Source organism: Dermacentor andersoni, chromosome 1 (assembly GCF_023375885.2).
Source record: "Dermacentor andersoni chromosome 1, qqDerAnde1_hic_scaffold, whole genome shotgun sequence".
Classification (NCBI taxonomy): Eukaryota; Metazoa; Arthropoda; class Arachnida; order Ixodida; family Ixodidae; genus Dermacentor; species Dermacentor andersoni.
This window is the reverse complement of record NC_092814.1, coordinates 153273878-153294081: the sequence shown is the minus strand read 5'-3', so window position 1 is coordinate 153294081 and position 20204 is coordinate 153273878. Positions and strand designations below refer to the sequence as shown.

Sequence of the window (20204 nt, the reverse complement as noted above, 5' to 3'; positions counted from 1 at the left end):
CGTGTGCGTGGCATTTTGCAGTGTAGCTAAATATCGAACTCGCCGTCTTTGCTCAGATATACTCGCTCATATTCTGTTCTAGCAGGATCATGAGCAGGATCAACTGCCGCACGCCGCCGTGTTGTTTTGGATTGGCTAGGCATTCGTCTTGGTCAGCATTGACTTGCAACACACTTATAATAAAAACATCTTCGTTTTTTGTTGAGACAAATAGATGAAGTTTGTGTTTATATATAATTCTACTTAAAACAATCGCTTTTTAGCAGCTTTCTCTTGTTAATTTACATCTTTAAGAACGCGCTCTTAGTCTGTCGCCGTTTTATTTTTACTGCGAGTGCACTCTGTTTTCCCGTTAAGAAGCGCGTTGCCTAAAGTGTGACTCAAGGTCCCGAAGTGCACTCCCCGTAAGTGCACTTAACTTGCCCGCTTGACAGGGGTATAACACACCAATGCATGGTTCACACTTTAGAAGCTCTACATTGGCAAGTTCCAGCAGAAGCAGTGTTGATGCAGTAGGAGGGTACACATAGTGAAACTAACACTACTGGCTGCATGTCTGCTGCTGAGCTTGGCCCTTATAAACGTGCCACAGTGAGAAATTTCCTAGTGCTGTGTGCGTACCTGTTCCCTGTGAAAGGGCAGCACAGCATTCATCTAGTTATAACATGTGGCACCTGACTGACGTCATAGGGCGAACTTCTTGCTTGAGAAGAAATCTGAAAAAACAAAACAAAAACTGTCCAATACACAGTGTGTAGTTTTGTTGCTTTGTGGATCTTATACATGCTCATCTGTATATGCATAGATTAAATTGCTTAAAGGCTGAAGATTTATCTGGTTGTAAATACTATAACAAATATCTATGCCCTGCACCCCAGTTTGTTTTTTCACTTACTACTAAGCTACTAAAGAGCAGATTGGATGAGGGGACAAATGCGAGTTAATGAGATCTTAGTTGAAATCAAGAAAAAGAAATGGGAAATTGTCTTGGTGATTATCACACAAATTCTAAAAAGTCTGCCACTGCAATGAAGTTTAGTAAGCTAAAGTTATAATTTTGTCTTGAAACCCCTATATTTAATATAGTTCAGCACCTCTACAGTAATATGACCTGTATGACGAAATAATAATTCTGTCCCGGTTCTGTTGTAAGCTGTGCAGTGTGCAACCTTTACAACAAAGAACAAATGATTTGGGAGGTCCCAAGCACTTTGTCATAAGGGCATTTGACTGTAATCTGAGACGGTCATTTTAGCAACACATACTATGTATACTCTGCTTTATATATCAGGTGCAAGGCTGTGGAAGCTACGCAAGAAGGTCAGCCACCAAAATTTATCACTGCATGCGTTCCATATAAGCTTCGCTGTACACCAGCAGTGCTCGCTCGCACAAGAGTGCACGCGAGACTGCTGTGACAGGCTGCAAATAAAAAACTTGAAAAGAAAAACATAGAAAAGCTAATTGATCTAAATTAAGGGGTTAGCAGATGTATAAGTACTTGATTCGCTTGTTTCTAAGTATTAAATCTTCTTCCATTCAGAACTGAGCATATATAAAGAATACTTAAAAAAAAATAACACTGTCCAAGAACAGTGAACTATTCCTAAGCATGAATGCAGCCACTGCAATAAGTATTTCTAGCCTCCATGGCGCTGCACCTGATGTATTAAACTGAGTATAGTTTCAATCAAAACAAAAAAAGAAAACCTGACCAAAGGATTATCATATTTGTGAATTTGTAATATCCTCAAGTATCCTCAAACCCGACTTTACTTGTCAATGTGACCCGCCGTGGTTGCTCAGTGGCTATGGTGTTGGGCTGCTGAGCACGAGGTCGCGGGATCGAATCCCGGCCACGGCGGCCGCATTTCGATGGGGGCGAAATGCGAAAAACACCCGTGTACTTAGATTTAGGTGCACGTTAAAGAACCCCAGGTGGTCGAAATTTCCGGAGTCCTCCACTACGGCGTGCCTCATAATCAGAAAGTGGTTTTGGCATGTAAAACCCCATAATTAAAAAAAAAAATTATTATTGTCAATGTGGGTAGGCATGTCAGGAGCACAGTATGGAACTTTAAGCATCTTGTTTTTTTTTTTCTGATGAGAGAACAGTCAGCCTCTCTTTTCTAACTTTTGTTTTTACATTGATTGACTTTTTTCAAATATTAACAAAACATCTTTGTTGTGAACAGTAAAAAAACTAAAATTGAAGGGAAATCAGCTAGCATATTGGGTGTATGTGTCCTTTGTTATAATTACTATTTAATGTTTAAAGTGTGGTTGGAACAGTCTATACTTGGCCATGTTAATGTATTGATTTCACTGAAGCCTTGAAGTGCTTTGGGTAGGATTGTTTATTTCTGCATGGTTAATGCAGGCAAAGGACATGAGCATTGTGGCTGTAATTATTTAGGCCAGTACAAGTATCAGTTTTTTATTTCAATGGGAATTCGAAGCAAATAGTAGTAGTAATTAATAAGTTCGAAGCAAATACAGTTGTACCCACTTATAATGATATAATGATCTGTGAGTTATAATGACCACATTTCACAGCATTTACGATCTTCCAACCCTGCCTATTGAAACAGCGTCCAGATGTAATGAACATTTTCAAAGGCACTTTACTGTTACAACGTACCTTCAAATTCGGCCACTTTAAAGAAAAGATGCACGTGAAGTTCAGCATGGAAGCATGACTGAACTTGCGCACATGGCAGCAAACCCCCTCCCCACCCACCTCTCCGCTCCAGTCTGACAGCAACGAAGATTTGACCGCCAAGATAAGCAAGCGCTGCATGTGGATTTTAAAAGCCACAAGGAAAGTCTCCTTGCTTTGAACCAAGCTAGGATAACTGCTTGCAAGGCACGTCTCCAGCATGCTTCAGGGCGAAGCAATTCGGCATACGGCAGCCATGGCCTCCAAATTCAGAGGCCACAATGACGGCACATTGGTGCAGAGTTCTCCATGCGGTACCTTGGTGGCACCATGTGCAGTCTTGGAAGCTGTGGCAGTGGCACTCTTGCTGCACTCTTGCATGCACTACATTATGTACACTATTTGGGCCAATTTGAACCAACGCCTGCACAAGTGTTGCTATCGATATTCACACGGCCTCAGTTGGCATGAATGCAGCACCACGTGCCGGTGCCACGTAAAGTTGCAAAGAGTCAGCAGTTACGGTTCATCGATGCTTTGTTTGCATTCTTTAAGGTTTGATTAACAGTGCAAGGACACCAGAGAGGACAGAAGAGAGAACAGAGTTCTGAAAAGCATGTTTTACCAACAAGCCCAATCTTGCACCCTTCTTAATTTGATTACGTTGTTGCTGATAACGGTTTGCGATGGCCTGCTACCTTTTGAGCTTCAAACTTTTCTTTCAGAAGTGACAAAAAAAAAAAAACAACTTAAAGGGACCCTGAAACAATTTTGACGATTTTGTGCAAACGTGCTGAGTCGTTAGAGCAGGTCCTTCTGATCATTAAATGACACATCTAAGTGCTCCGCATAAAGTGTGTAATTTATTATAAGGTCTTAAAAATTACATCGCTGCCAATCGCAGCACACTGCTCGGCAGAAAGTTCAGCTGCCCCTACTCATGTGACGTAAATCACCCAATTGACGTCATTAGGGCGAGCTATTCGATTGGCTGCCCAGGGCGCTTCATCGATAATTGTTCCACCTTTATGGTGAACAAATGATGTTCGTAATAGTAGGAATGTTAGTTCATTTGTTTCTATAAAAAGAAAGTAACAGAAGGAGAATGCACAAGAACAATTTCTCACTACACTTAAAGCACTTCCAGCAGACAGCAAGCGTCATCTGCTTCTGTTACAACGTACTCCGTTTTGACGAGAGCTTCGCGGTCAGTATCGGTCTGTCTTTTCGTGAGCACCATGAATCGACTTTGTTGCGTTCTAGGCTGCAAGCGTAGCGACTGGCAATATGTCAAGCTGTGAAATTGTGTCTCTCTGCAAGGCAGCAGACGAACGGAGTGGCTGCAGTGTATCTGACTGTCGCTGTCCTATCGGCACCAGAATTTGCGTGTTTGCGGCTGTTCCTTTACACCGGAGGATTACAACCACAATAGCATTTCGCAAGTCTGGTATTCGGGTAAACGCAAGCGAAAGGACAGGGCCTGGCTGTTTTACCTTGCCGTATCACGGATGAGCAGAAGCACAAACGTGAATGATCTGCACGGTGCAGCCACCTGGTGGCACAGAGCTCAACCAAACACAGTAGCAGTAACCGGAAGTAGACGACACGACGTGCCATCATGACGTAGAGCCAGTGAAGGCGGAGCTTAGCCTCGATCACTCGGCGAACGAGTTGAGGAGAAAATGCATGGCTATGGAGGAGGGTAACTTGGAATCGTCCGTAGCTCTCTTAATATGAGACGCTTTACACAAGTTGTGGTGTGAATGATAAACTTTAGCTGTACCCTACGTGTCTGCAAAATTTGTCCAAACCATTTCAGGGGTCCTTAACTTCACAGCTCTCGGCGTGTGCTTGTGGCCGATGCTGCAGCCATTACAGCAATACCTTTACAAAATGCCGGCATGCCATGGTAGTTTCTTCTTCCGGTCAACTAAAACGCTTTGCTGAGGTATGCAGAGTCCACTGGTGTCCTGCTGATAAGCAAATATATCACAAACTCTCGAAGAAAAAAATGGTAGCGGATGAGCTCCTAGTTTTGAAATTGCAGGTGATCAGAACCGGCTGGGCGCCATTTCTTAGGAGCTACTATGCTGCATTTTATTCTTTAGATCGTGTTTTTAAGGGAGACTTGCAGTTAGATGCAGAATAGTGTTGGGAATGAAACAAAACTGAAGGTACTGAACATCCTATTTTCTGACCTAAGTGCTGTCGAATCGTTACTGCTGATACCAGCTACAGTGTTGTTAAATTTTGCACACACACACACACACACACACACACACACGCACGCACACGCACACACACACACGCGCGCGAATGCACGCACGCACGCGCGCGCGAAGGATTGTTTACTTGCAAAGATGGAATCATTTTCATCTCTGGAGTCGGTTTGTATTTGAAGTGCTGTTAAGATATTTTTATGTAATAATGCAAGTTATTCAAAATTTTTTACACCAAAGTACAGCAAATGTGTTTGTAGGCTTTTGCTGAGTGTTGTGGTTAAGTCTACTTGAAATTTCCTAATGGTGAAGGTGGTGGGACAGTTCGGGTTCCCCTTTTCAGCATCGTTGTAATGCCGCGAAGTGGAACCTTGACTGTGCCCCTCTGCAAATTTAGGCTTTTTTGCACACATACAGCTCTGAGCTTTGTGCCTGCATGCGAGTTTAACTCATTCCGTCCAGTAAGTACTGACAAACTTGGTAGGCATGCTTTCTGTAATTAATAGGCATGCTTTCTGTAATTAATCTAGTCTCTGGCCCAATCATTTATAAGCTACTCAATGAGCGGCCAACTTCTCGTGAAGGTTTGCTGCCCACCAACAGGAAATTTTTGTCACAGTTCTACTGCCATAGCCTTCTATAGTACAGTCTTTGACCGATTTTCCAAACCTCATGGGAACCGACAAATAGTTTGAAAAATTGAAGAGTCTGAAAAATTCATTCAGCCAAAAAAAATAAAATTTATATAAAGCTTAGAGCAGCTTAAAAAATTCTCTAATGATGCCCTGCCTCATATTACACACTTGTAGGCGATCAGATTTGCTTGGACTTGCGCAAGAGTGACGTCGTCTCCGTATACAGTCGCCAGGAGCGAGCCATGTTCCTTTGCACCACTTGGCTCTCGCGGAGGCACAGTAGGTAGTGCTGAGCATACAAATGCGAAGCCGGACGAACACAAAGATGCGACGTCTCCGGGACACACTTGCACTGTGGACACACCACATGCAGAATGGCGACCAAAACTAAAAAAAAAAAAACTGCTATGACGATAGTGCTGGCTGAAAAAAAAAAAAAAAACTGTCTCTAGAAGCGTGTTGTCAGACAAGTAAGAGCGGACACTGCCTCCGAGACCAGAAGATAGCGCGCGCTCTCTATTGATCATGTGCGCCTCCCAATCTCGGAGGCTATAAAGTGGGCCACTGGATGCCAAGCCAACAGAATATCTAACATGGCGGCCTCCAAGATCAGCTTGTGTTGCTCAGAATGGGTGATTGAATCTGGAAAATCGAACTTCGGGTCCTAAATATATAAAAAAAATCAGTTGCACAAATGCATTAGCCCTAAGGGAGCCCTAACAGTGATTTATTAAGTCCAGAATATCCATCAAGTCCAAATTTCTGGAGTCTAAAAAAATCCATCTGCAACTGTATATAGAAGGCTGTGTTACTGCCTCAGCTGTTATGCCTAACCAGTGCTGCTTTGCCAGATGTTCGTGATGAGAGTTATGGTTTGGTGCCGATAAACGTGTATCTCAGAAAGCCATGAAACCACCTTACCAATGAAAGTGAGAGGACTGAGGAAATCCTGAAAGGCACAAACTTTCTTAATGGCTGCCATTTTTCTGACATCGCGTGCGTAGATCATATCTGAAAAATTAAGTGAGGCATTGCGTGGCGTCAGAAACTTCAGTCGGTATTATAAATTGGTTCGAGCCGTCTTCCTCCTCCTCATTCTACCCTTTCCCAAGGGCCTGTTTGCCTCACCTCTGCCGCATTGAAAGACCGTGTAACTGAGCTTACGTTACAGAGATTGCAGGGCACAGGATCTATGCATCAGTGTGACACTGCCAGTGTTGCACGTGATAGCTCCATGCATGGTGCATGCACAGATATGCCAACTACTGCACAATGGTCATCAACATTGCCTGCGTTCGCTAGCCTGACTAGGGGACTGAGGTGCAGTTGCTATGACAATGTTGCTGTTTGGACCACCAATCCTAGTACTCCTTTGTGAAAAAACACACTTGGACTTCTGCCACACTTTCTCTAATGCAATCGGGCTGGCCAGGGCCTCTCCTGAGCTTTCCTTCTTCCATGGAGTAATCGAACAGGCTAAAAAAAGTTAATTGGAGACTGTGAACAAATTTTTCGCCTTTGACTTGTCTTTGCTGTAAGCCGTATGACAGTGCAACTTGCTCACTGAAACTGATGGTTGTAAAGGTAACCTCGATATAACTTACTTCAATATTAAGAAATTCTCAATATAATGAATTATGTAACTTTTTGTAACTTTTTGTACATAGAACACCATATGTTATGGATTTCAACATAACGAAGTGTGTTTATACACAATTTCAGTATAATGAAATTTCACTGCTGCCTTGAAGGAATACTGAGGCAGTAAATTGGTGCTTCTGTGGATGCAGATGATTAAATGGTTGAATTGCATGCGGCTGCTTGCGAATGCACCACTCAGATCGGACCATTTTGTGGAAGAAAAATGTTTCGGCGACTGTACTTATTTGCACAAAAAGTTGATTTTCAGTAAAGCTAGATTTTAATATAACGAAGTGCCAATTTTACTGACTTCCTTATATCGAGGTTTAACTACTTGGTTTCCAATTTATATTCGGTCATTTTGAATATGAAAATTCTTCATACTGAAACCCGCCGTGGTTGCTCAGTGGCTATGGTGTTGGGCTGCTGAGCACGAGGTCGCGGGATCGAATCCCGGCCACGGCGGCCGCATTTCGATGGGGGCGAAATGCGAAAACACCCGTGTACTTAGATTTAGGTGCACGTTAAAGAACCCCAGGGGGTCGAAATTTCCGGAGTCCTCCACTACGCCGTGCCTCATAATCAAAGGTGGTTTTGGCACGTAAAACACCATAATTTAATTTTTTTTTTCTTCATACTGAAATTCGAACCGAAGAGTATGTCGAATAGCATAATACTCAAGTAAATATTTGCACAAGCCTCTAAATATTCTAATACAGTCAAACCGGGATATAACGAACACAAACATAAAGAAATAAATCTAAAATTTGGTTGGTCATGCACTGATTTAATGGAGTATTCTCCTGCTACAGCGAAATCGGAAATGAGGGATCCGACATGATATCAGTTATAGCGAAGGAAATTTTCATTTGCACGTGCCTCGAATATATATTCTGGTAACAAAAATGTAAAATATAGTTGCTGACCAATTTCTTAGAGCCTCATTTTTCAAACCTGCGTGATTATTTGGGCTTCCCTATGGCACCACCACCCATAGCACCACTATGTAATGGCAATAACTGAAATTTCAGATGCTCCACGCTCCTCCGATGCGGCGTTACAATATGGCATCTGTACACTTTTAGACCTTATTGGTGATAGAGTGTCAAATCAGATGCACGGGCTAGACTGACGGCCATAGTAGTGGCGTATGGATCCACGTGTGGTCCTCTCTGGCTCCAAAAAGTCTTTTAGTGCTGGCAGCTTTCCTTGGTTGACGATAGTAGGCAAGCAAATGTACTGATTTTACAGAGTTGCGGCCACGACGGTGCAGAGTGCGCATATGTAATTTATAGAGGTTTTCGTGCCACCTATCGGCATGGCAAGGGGCCGATGGGGCATCAAAACCTGCAGGAGACTCTTTGCTGGCCCATCAGAAGCACCCTGCTTGTGTTTCTTAGGCGTAGACCGGATTGCAGTATTTTTTTGCCTATATCTGTGTGTCTGCTCAAAGAAAATATTGTATATAACGAAGTGCGGCTGTAGTACTTTTCCACAGAAGATGAATAAAAGACCAAGCAGGACTTTAATAGTTTTGCTTTGAAACATATTTTATGTGTCTTGAATTCTTAGTTATCACCATGTAATTGACATTATATTTTTACTTGCTTTTTGACCTTTACTTTTGTCTAGGGGTTGTGTCTGGTTTTGGAAGCTGCCACCGAGTACAAATGCCTTGGACTTGAACAACACCTGGATGTTTTGAACAACTCACTTTTTGTACAGGTACCTGCTGTCCTTGCCTTTTATTGTATGGCCTGCGTATAAAGCTGAATCTTACTAGAGTGAAATTCATGAGGCACTTGGGAAAAAAAAAAATAGAAACAGGCCTTTCACCTTGCAGAATCGCAACCCAAATTTCTAGTGAAGCAAGAGTTCGAGACAGAGGCTGCAATACTTGGTGTGCTACTTGTTATATGGCTTCAGAGTCTCACTTTTTGGATGAAGAGGCATTTGCAATTCTTCTGGAAGCTATTCACAGCATTCATGCAATCTTTTTGCCACCTTCATGCACCATGAGCTGTTGTGCCAGCACTGGTGGCTTTGAATGCACAAATGCTTATAATTCATGCTGTAGAATAACACTTACGAACTTATAAAAGTTGATTGCGCATAAGCTGGCCACGTTTATTATTATTTTTTTCAGTGTAGTAAACCAAAGGCTAGTCATTACCAAATTGGGATTGCTTGTGGGTCGTTTTCTTTGCTTTCGTGGAGTTGCAAAATAGTTGGTGTGCCACTGATGCACCTTTCTTAGCATCTGCATTTATCAGATTTGTGCTTATATCCTATTTTTTTCCCATCCCACTCACTTGACTGAGTCAGCAACCTCAGCCAGGTAGCTCTACCAAGTTATGTATACCTGTGCCTGTGCAACATGTTAATGAAGTTTCCATAGAAGTCTAACCCACCTGTTCTAGAACACATCCTTCTACTCAGCACTGCACCCCTACTCGAGCAGTTGCATGGCAGCACCACCCCTTGACAGAAGTGGTCACTTCACTTCATCGGCAAACCAAAACATCCTTGACAATCGTAATGTCATCTTCAGTCAAGAGGTGGCGCTGTGCTCAACTCAGTGGAGTGGAGGAAGAACTGGAAGAAGAACTGAGTCGAGGATGGTTTGAAAATATGGAAGTACATGTCCTGTAATATGGCGGCTTATGAGGCACTGCAGGGGCATCTGCATCTCGCAGGGCCTACTGCTTAACAGAAATCACATTGTTTCTGGAAAGGTGTAATTTCATGTACTTGACTTGTTTGTGGGAAGAGTAAGTGTCTTTTTTTTTTCAAGTCGCCCACAAAAGTTGCTAAGGTGCGCCAGCTCATATATATCTGTCCTCGTAGATATACCCAAAGCTGGAAAAAGCCTAATGTCCGTTTAATGTATGTTTAGTGGACCAGTACAAAAGCACTGTAAACATTCAAATTTTTGTTTCTCACCATGACAGAAAGATAAACAAAAAAGAAAAAAATTATATGGTCGGCTGGACAGAATTACACGACCTCGTATGCATGCGAATGAGAAACTACCAATTTATCACTCTCATTACAACGCACCACATTGCATCAGATTAGAAGCAGTATACGAAATAGGCAGGTGCTACATAAACAGAATTCACACAGTTGCTACAAACACTACAAAAGAAGCGCACAAAAGAAGCCCACTAAAGGAGCGACATATTACGTCAATGAGCACAGATCGACTTACAAAAGTAAACAAGAATGTTTGCCTCAACATCGAGCCACAATGCAGGATGAATACAACTGCTGACCTATTGGTATTTTTAGCCCTTGCTCTAACGGCAGCCAATATATCGGTGAGCCCCAAGTGTTTTGCATGAATTTTGTGGAGACCGAGGTGCCTTCCCATGCCTCATTCCTCAGCTCGCACGTGGTGCTTAGCTGGATCTCAGGGAACAGATGCCCCAGCGGCAACATGGCAGACACGCCTAATGCAGCGGTGCTAATTTCCTGCGCAAACCATGCTTCTTCTTTCCGGTGTCAAGTCACCGTATGAGCATATGTCACTGGAATGTGTCCTTATTGGCCGCATGAGTAGCAGCCCCCAGGTTTTCTCTCCCGCTGAGCTCTCTTTTGCTGAGTCCTTCATCGCTGTGGCAAATGCTCACCGGCCTGCAACGAGTTGGTTACATGGGACCTTTGCCCTCGTGACTTCTCATTCTCGCGCTTAGTTGACCACTACTTAGCCCTAGTACAGCGTGCACACATGCTTAATTGGTCTTGCGGTGAGCCTTTGCCCGTAAGTGCTATGAGTGTTGCATTGTGGTGCAACTCCCCACAACTGACGCCCAACTTGGTTTTGGCATGGCATCAGAGCAGGCCCCCTCAAAGTTCTCGTTCCTGCTTGACTTCTTTGCTACAGTGAAACCTCGTTAAACCGTAGTTGGCCAGAGCTTGGAAAAAGTGTGTACTAAACGGTAATACTGTTTAACCGAAATAGCATGAGATCGACCACTTACCTGTCAAAAACGCAACTCAGAGAGAGTGCGATGAAAGGGTAAAAAACTTGCAGTATTGATTCACTTCGTGCCACAAAAGTGTTATTTTCGTTTGATGTCGCGGCAGCCTAGCAGCGACGACAGCGGCCTCAAACTTACTGAAGCTGCGAGCCAGCTTTTCAGCCAGCCCCCTCTTCTCGGCAAACACTCACATGGCAGATTCTTTGTTGGCGTTACATATTCTCCGTGCAGGCGCGGTAGCGCAGCAGAAGTCACGGGGCGCCTTTTCATTGCAGGGTGCTGTTCTCGTCGCGACGATTGCATTCATGAGGCTGACGTAGCGCACAGCTTCTGCCACTGTCGGGCCTGTATCGCCTGTGCTGTCGCCTTCTGTGTCGTCCTCATCACTGTCGCTAGCCGACACTTCGGCAACAGAGGCAACGATGGCGAAAAGTCGAACCTCACAGCCGACATCCCTTCGCAGTCGCAGCAGCGCTGCCGAGCAACTTCTTCGCATTCCAAATGCCACACACCATAGTCAACAGCAGATCCCTGTCGCGTGCCAGCGCCAACTTCGTGTCACGTTTCATAGCATGAACGATGTCTAATTTTTCTTCTATGCTGAGCATCCGGCATCTTTTTTTATCCGAGCTTCGGCGTGACGCGAGTCCTCACATGCACGACGCCACAACGCTCTCTGGCACACCGGCGAAATGATGTTATAATGTTGATGTTGCTTTGGCTTCACGCACGAACACACAGGGCGCTTGGAGGCCGTTGTTCCGATCTCTGAGGCTTGTTGTTCTGCCAGGCCGCCCGATGGAGACGACGCACCGCTGTGTTTGCGTGACGAAAAGTTGAAACACTACTTGTTAACCGATACGTACACAATAAGCTGGTACGGTTTATGCAGATACAAAACACATTATGTTCAATGGCCACTGAGTCAGGGATTTGACTTTACTACTTTTAAAACGAAACTACTGTTTAAGCGGGTATGGTTGAACGAGGTTTTACTGTACAGACTTATTCTTCGACGTAAGCAACACCGACAGCACGAAGTACGTTCACCTTGGTAACCCTCTTTCAGCCATCGGGAGCGCCCTTTACTGATTTCGACCATTTGGATGTCTACCCTAGTCCTAGCCATGGCAGTTACAAGTTTTCTCAGCGGTTTGAGATGCGTGTAGACCAGGTGCCAGCTAGTTCCTCCGACATATTATGCCTACTCGCTGACCACATTTTGTCCCGAGTGCAGCTGAGTGCTCCACAGGCTGCATTGGAGCCACCCTGCTTAGATTCCAGCGTGAATACGGTTGCTGGTCTTCCGTTGTCTTGAGCGTGGTTCATTGTGCCACGTGTCATGTTGGAGCTACCCCACTCTGCCAGTTCGTTCCTGGGCCTTTCCTTGCCTCAAGCACAGGGAACTGTTCCCCACATCACACCAGAGCCACTCTGCTTAGGTACTGGCACAAACTTGCTTGCTGGCCTCTCATTGTCCTGAGTGCAGTTGAGTGTCCAGTGTGCCACATTGGAGCCATACTGCTTAGATGCTGACACGATCACACTTTTTACTTACCAGGGTGTCTACCAACCGGGAAAACCAGGAGTTATCAGGGATTTTGAGTAGTCTGGAAAAACTCAGTGAAAACTCAGGGAATTTGTGCCTCTATCAGGGAAAATTAGCTGTAATTTTATTGAAAGGGTTGAAAGCCGTGGTAATGCTGGCTCGAGTAACAGACAGGAATTGTAAAGAATTTTCTTTGACATCCTGTCGTCAGCTGGAGGAGTTGCCAGTGTACAGTCAACGACCGACTTTCCGGATTCCCGATAATTTGGACGGCTTCGCGGCACCACCATGTACCCCATAGAGTCAATGTATCAGAACGTCTGAAATTTCGGACGCAACAACTCTTTGCCGTCCGATTTTCCGGACATTTTGCTGTGACCACAGGTCCGAAACGGCATTAATCAAAGCCACCACCGCTGCCATTTTGATTACCTTGCCGTCTCGAACCGGCGCTCTCGCACGCAGATCCGCTGGCAGCCGTAGCCACCACTGCGGCAACGCTAGACCTAGCTGCTTCGATGTTCGCTATGAAGCTTCTTGCCGTTGGGTGCCGTGTTTTTTATTGAAAGAATTCTCTGCTGTCAGCAATGGCACGAACTCCGCCTTTGTGGTCCTTGCGATTGGCTTAGAAGCTTAGAAAGCACAATGCGTTGCATAATGCTGGTTCCCGAAAGTCAGCTTCACCTTCGTACAGAAATGTTACTTGGTGAAGCATACACAAAAGTATTGCAGTGAAGCATAAGCGTGGGAAGGGGCTATTGCCACGGGACTCAGTATGTATTCCTTAATTATACACGTGTGCACCTGCTATTTCCTGTCACAGTATGAGCACTGATATGCCTAATACATGTACCGGCAGGCCTTCAGAGTGTTTTCGAATGTGCCTGTGGCGGTTTGAGCCCTTATGGGCAGTAAGTGACATGCATTTATTTTTTCCAACTGGCCGATATCTCGGACGTTTTCGCGGCCCTTAAGGAGTTCGAAAAATCGGATGTGGACTGTGCAACTGACCAAGAAGATGCTTCAAATGATCCGTGGGGCGAATGAGTGGCGGAAGGAGGACAATAACAGAAAGGACCTACACATTGTGGAATAAATGGGAAAGGAAGCGTGCTGCCACCGTTTTTAAGGAGCTTGAACTCAAAAAACAAGTGTTAGCTGATGCCGAGATGCAGATGTCCCTCACCCAAACCAAAATAAACTCTTTAAAGCAGTGAAACACAACACTGAGGCGTCGTTCGCGGGCTGAGAGTATGTCAGGACAGTTGAGGTTGGCTTACGAGCTGTTGAGAGAGAATCCGAATTGTGACAAAGTTTGGGCCTCATACCACTGAGCTTGCCATCAGTTGATAGTAGCTCATATTCAAAAATATTTGCTTCTGTATGCAATCCTTTTTATTCGTATTTGAGGATGTCCGACTCGATTTGCAATTTTTTCGAAGATATTTTATTTGCTGTGTATTTTACTAACCCCTCCCTTCTATTTTCTTTTTGAATAACATAAACACTACTCCTTAGCATTCAAATTGCAATAAGTAGTTTTTTTTTAATATTTGATATGCTTACCAGAGAGTGACAGCATTGGGCGATATGGTTTCAGCTCGTCTTGACAGAACACATATTTCTTCATCACTCAGGGAATATTGCAAAGGCACTCACGGAAAACCTGGAAAACTCAGGGAATTTGGAAATATCAATTTGGTAGGCACCCTGGGTTTGTTCTTAGTGTGAAGAGAATGCGAACTGGTTGCTTGTACAACATTTGCAGTAAAGTTCTGCGGTGAACTTTAGGGAGTTTGCATTGAGGTTGTTAGCACCATTATGATAACCTTGAGTGCATACATGTTGCAACATGTAGTTTCATGTGATAGCCAGTGTGATAATGCAGTTCATGATTCAAATGGCTCCACGGCACTCACTCTTTCTTGGAATGAGACTCTTGTATCGGTTACATGTGGCGCACAGTGTGGGGCCACCATGTATGGTACATCAGGGAAAATCAAGTTTCAGGTGCTCCTGAGTAACATCGGTAAATAATTCTGTTTAAGCAAAACACGTACGTGCCAGCATGAAAAATAACAATTAAGTGGCATAGCAGTATGCCTTTTTTTTTTTTTTTCGTGGCCTGGACACACTACCATGTCAGTGAACCATAGGCAAATCGTAGGCAAACCGTAGGTGGTCAACTAACTGCAGACAAATATTTACTCAGCTGGCCTCGGGCCACGCCACTGGTACAACCTGTGAAAACGCACCTAGGCAGCCTTTCTTCTACTAGCTGATCAGCGGACTTCATTCCCTACCATGCTGGTGAGCGGGCAAATGCAGCTATTGTGCAGGGGTGCACCTTGAAGATGTGACAGACCCTTTTCGCCTAATACACCAGAACCTTGTCGATACGATCCTGTTACGTACGATTTCCTGGCGCCAACGTTCGTTACCAAGAACAAAAGAATGACCCAATACAGTTATGCATTTCTTTTACTAGTTCATATGTTCCAAGAAAACACGATCTTTCGGCAGCAACGTTCAGTACATCGGCAAAACTGCGATTGTATTATGCATTTTCCGGCCACTAGATACCATGTAAACAAGAAAATGTGTGAGGCACGCACAATTGAAAGCATAGCCGCCCACTACGGCAGCTTCACCAAAGTACTCGCCCACCTGTCTCACGTGCAAACACCGGCACACACTCAGTTTCTGTAGAGGACACTGCGTGCCATGCTTTCTATATATATATGGTGTAGTACAATAAGGGTGTGGGGATTCATTCGGTCAAGACGGTTCTGAGTCACTTGTATAGATGCAGCTAGCGGCTCTCAGCACCCTTCATCGTACATGGTGTCAGAAGTGGCCGCCGTTTGCTCTCTGCAATGGCAAACAAGCCAGACACTGTGCTTGTCGGGGTACCTGGACTCCAAGGGCCACTGAGCTTCGACTTCACCGACCCAAGTGCATGGTCTACCTGGATTGAACAGTTCGAAAACTATGCCTATGCTACAGGATTGCATTGAGCTACTGGCGAGGTTCAAGTACGAATGCTTCTTTATTGCACGGGTGTTCAAGCTTGATGAGCACAGCGGCCGCATTTCGATGGGGGCGAAATGCGAAAACACCCGTGTACTTAGATTTAGGTGCACGTTAAAGAACCCCAGGTGGTCGAAATTTCCGGAGTCCTCCACTACGGCGTGCCTCATAATCAGAAAGTGGTTTTGGCACGTAAAACCCCATAATTAAATTTTTCTTTTTAAGCTTGACGAGTCCTGGCGCCTTTCAACTTGTCGGTCGAAGAAGTTCAGTCATATAGCGTTGTGAAAAGCAAGTTCACCTCACATTTTGTGCACCCGCTAAACGAAGTTAACGAAAGTTACCATTTTCACAAGTGGACATAGCATAGAGACGAAAGTGTTGATGCTTTTTATTTCGTGTTGCAAAACATGGTAAAAAGATACTACATCTCAGCGTCCGTCGAGGACAGGCTCGTTCGAGACCAATTTATCGTTAGTTGTTGGACAGCAGGTTATTGGAACAACTCTGCTGCACTTCTGACTTGTCACTTGATAAAGCGCTCCTGCATGCATGCCTGCACTGAGATGCTGAATGAGAAAAACGTGAACGAGAAAACCAGATATCTTGGCCAGTCACCATCGATGCAGTGAAACACAGGCCAGCAAGAAGGCAGTCAAGTAATCAAGCATCGGCATCAAGAGAAATGCTCCTCGCTGGCGTGCACAGATTGTGTCACTTCTGCAGACGAGAAGAGCATCAGTGGGAATTTTGCCCTGCCAAGAAAGCTGTTTGCAAGTTTTGCACAAAGAAAGGACACTTCGAAGCAGTTTGCTTAGCTAAGCAATGCTTGCAAAGCCAACAGTCACATGCCATCGAGATGCATGCTGTCAAGACCAGTCATGAGGCAAACGGTAAGTTTGTTTGAGTCCTTGCGAATGGAGTCCCACTCAAGTTGAAAGATGACTCAGGAGTGGAAGTTGCTGTCGTTCCGAGCGCTTTTTTCGGAAGTACTGTTGCGACTTGAAAAACCTGAATTCATCTCACTGGTCCAGGAAATTATCCTTTGAAAGGAACTGGCCAATTTATAGCTACATTGTAGTGGAAGAGCTGCACCTGCGTATACTTGGTGTATGTCATGCCTTCGCAGTCAACATTTCAACACATCATCTCAAGTCCTAACTGCCCGCGGTTAAATGGGGAAGTTGAAAGGATGGTGTGCATGATCAAAGAATTGTTTCCAATAGCAGGCGATCCTTTTTCTGGCTCTTCTGTTGTACAGAGACACTGCAGGCCTCGCAGGTTTCAGCCCTGCGCAGCAACTGTTGGGCCGCAGCCTGCGAACCAGGCTTCTCAAGACGCTAGATCACCTGCACCGAAGTGGCCTGCGCCAGATGATGTCAAGTGCCAAGACAAAGAGGTGAGAATGTGGCAGAAGAAAGACTTCGATCGCCGTCATGCCGCAACCGTCCTTCCTCCGCTGCAGCTGGGAGATACGGTATGGCTTTGAGACATCGAGGTTATGGCATGTGTTCTCAACCCAGCCTCCAAGCCGTGCTTGTGCATAATATGGTGCATCTAGTGCCCTATTCAGACCCAACAGTGAGCTAGCTCAAAGAGCCAGATCAGAGTGAAAACTGCGAGGAGTACGAAGAGTGGACCACAGTAAGACGCCACAGCAACAGCAACACCACGAGTCTCCAAGTGATAGCGGAGTGAGCATCACCAGGTTTGGGTCTCGAGTCAAGACTCCGAGAAGACTTGGCTGGTGAAGTGTTTATTTTTTCTTGTGTGCATATTTTGGGGGAGACATGTAGGGGCGCTATGCGCCATGCTTTCTATATATATATGGTGTAGTCCAATAATGGTGTTGGGATTCGTTTGGTCACGCCGGCTCCGAATCACTTGTGTAGACGCGGCTAGCATCTGTCAGCACCCTTCATAGTACAGTTTCTTATTCCAGTACTGGCAGATCTCCTCCTGGATCGTTGCACATCGCATTCACAGCGGTTGCTGCCAACCATATTGCGATAAGCATCTTTACCTCTTTTTTTCACAGCACGTGGTGCCGTCGGAAGTGTACTGCATGCCTTTAATAGGTGATAACCGAAACGCAGCGCTGTTCCCTGCTGCAGACTGTGATCACATGTTCTTCGGCCGCTAGATCTCACGCAAACAAGAAAAAGCGCAAGGCATGTGCAATCGAGAACAGTAGCCGTTTGTCTCACATGGAAACACCGGCATGCACGTACCAGCAAATCTCCTTCCGGGTTGTCGCACACCGCATTCACAGCTATCGTGGCCAACCCTATTGCGATAAGCATCTTCACCTATCTGTTCATAGAATTAATATAAACAACACTAGAGGAAAATATCTGCATGGTGCCCATGCATTGAAATGGCAACCACAAGGGCGCTGCCTTGTTGCTACTCTGTGCAGGTGCACAGGGGCAGATGACGACATCATACGTGCAATCAACACGATCCCGAGCCTCTCTCAGTATGGTGTGCCGTCTAGTTCCGGCACTTGCAAACGCATCCTGTCATGCATTAAATTTTACATCAAAATTTTCTAAATAGCCGTCCGGTCTTTCTGAAAAATATATGGAATGAACTTTACATGTTCTTCATATGTATGTGCTACGTATTGGGGCTTGTCTTTGCATAATATTTTGAATATTTCTAGCGTTACGAAAGTAAGTCGTAGCAACATGGTGGCATCTTTGTGGTTCCTGCTTTTCTCACCCAGCTTTTCCTCTAGAGTTAATATACGAACTCTATGTATCTCTTTTACAGCGCATGGGGCGTAGTGCAGTTAGAAGTGTACTGCATGCTTGTAGTAGGCGATAACACAAATGCACTGCAGTTTCTGCTGCAGGCAGCACAACGTGAGCATCATTTTTTGCTCCGGAGGCATCCAACGTCACCCATCAGCTCGATTTCGTTTCATTTTTCTGTCGCCATCCTAAAACACTGCGCAATAGGAAAACAACAAATGTATCTCAGGCCGCTGTAGCCCCACCAGTCTGATACGCGTCAGTGTCTCATGCTGCAGCAATTCGTGCAACACCTCGCATTACGTAGATGTCAACTACAGTTAGCCTGTCATATTCTTTAGTTGCTTCACATCGTACGTTTTCCTGATTAGTACGCTCTTTCCTGCGTTTTTTTCAAAAACGTATGACTGTATACCCTCTCGTGCTGACCTGCCTTATAACTTGCGTATTTGGCTTTCTCTCACTAGCAAGTAGCTGGACTTCATTTCCTACCATCCAAATGCAGAAATCCCACCATGGCATTAAGGAACACATCAAAGTGGTGACAGGCCCTTGTGGCCTAGTATACCCTCTTATGTGTTGCCTATGCCTTAGCCTGGCAAACGCTCCTTCTTGGGCAATCTGCCGGGCGGGCACCTTTCTTGGCAAGCTATGCCGGGTGGCTTTCTTGTCCTTACCTCTGCGTTGTCCAGTTTTCTCCCTGCACCTGGTTCTACCATGCCACCAGTCTTGCTGACCACGAGGCCAGCTTTCCCTGGTTGTACCTGCCAGGCCACCAGTCTTTTGCTTGTCTGTCTGTCATTCTGTTGTAATCTGTCCTATCTTGCTAGTTGGCTTTAATCAACCTCCTTTGCAGGCTGGCCTCGGTTCTTAGAAGGGGGGAATATGGGGATTGAGGTGCCTTCCCGTGCCTCATTCCTCAGCTCGCATGTGGTACTTAGCTTGATCTTGGGGAACCGCTGCTTCAGTGGCAACATGGCGGACACTGCTAGTGCGCCGGAGCAAATTTTCTGCCTAAATCGTGCTTCTCCTTCCTGGCATTGAGTGACCATGTGAGCATACGTTACCGGAATGCACCCTGTTTGGCCCCCCAAGTGGTGGCCCCGGACACACTCTCCACCCAAGCTCTCTTCCGCTGAGCACTTCATTACTGCAGCAGATTCTCACAGGCCTGCAATGAGTTGGTTACATGGGACCTTTGCTCTTGCGGCTTCTCGTTCTCGTGCTTCTTGGACAGCTACCCGGTTAGCCCTAGTGCAGCGGTCTTGCATACTCAATCGGTCTTCAGTGAGCCTTTGCTCGTAAGTGCCAGGACTGTCCCACTGTGTTGTATCTTGGGTTAATAAACCCGTGTTTGTTGGCAGTGTGATTCTGGAGCCTTCTTTGTGCCGTATCACAGAGTCACTGAACCCTGCAGTAATGCCTTTGTGCATTGCGAAGTGGAAAACCGTCATGCCCTTTCCTGACTGTCACTTGTAGGGTAAGCCTTGTGCAAACTCATTTCCATAATTCAGACTGTTGGATTCACTTTAAGTTTCAAACTGGGTTACCACATGCAGATGTCCACAGTACAAATGCACGTCTGTTAATTCTGTGTCAAGAAAGAACAGCATATCAAAATAATTCACAAAAGCCACACTCTCTTCTTCACTAACTTAGCATGTCACTGTAATCTTTTTCTGGTACTAAAACATATAATAAACCTTAAAGGCTGTTCAAAAATAAAATGACT

At 45.1% G+C, this 20204-nt stretch overlaps 1 protein-coding gene across 2 annotated transcripts in view; it reads left to right on the top strand.

Annotated features, from left to right (window-relative positions):
• Positions 1–20204, top strand: part of c11.1 (maestro heat like repeat family protein c11.1) — a 213933-nt gene that overhangs the window by 37472 nt on the left and 156257 nt on the right. For both annotated transcript variants that reach the window (XM_050194373.3, XM_055062171.2), the window contains exon 9: positions 8787–8879. In XM_050194373.3, the coding sequence (XP_050050330.1) occupies positions 8787–8879 (93 nt within the window). The remainder of the gene's footprint in view (positions 1–8786; positions 8880–20204) is intronic.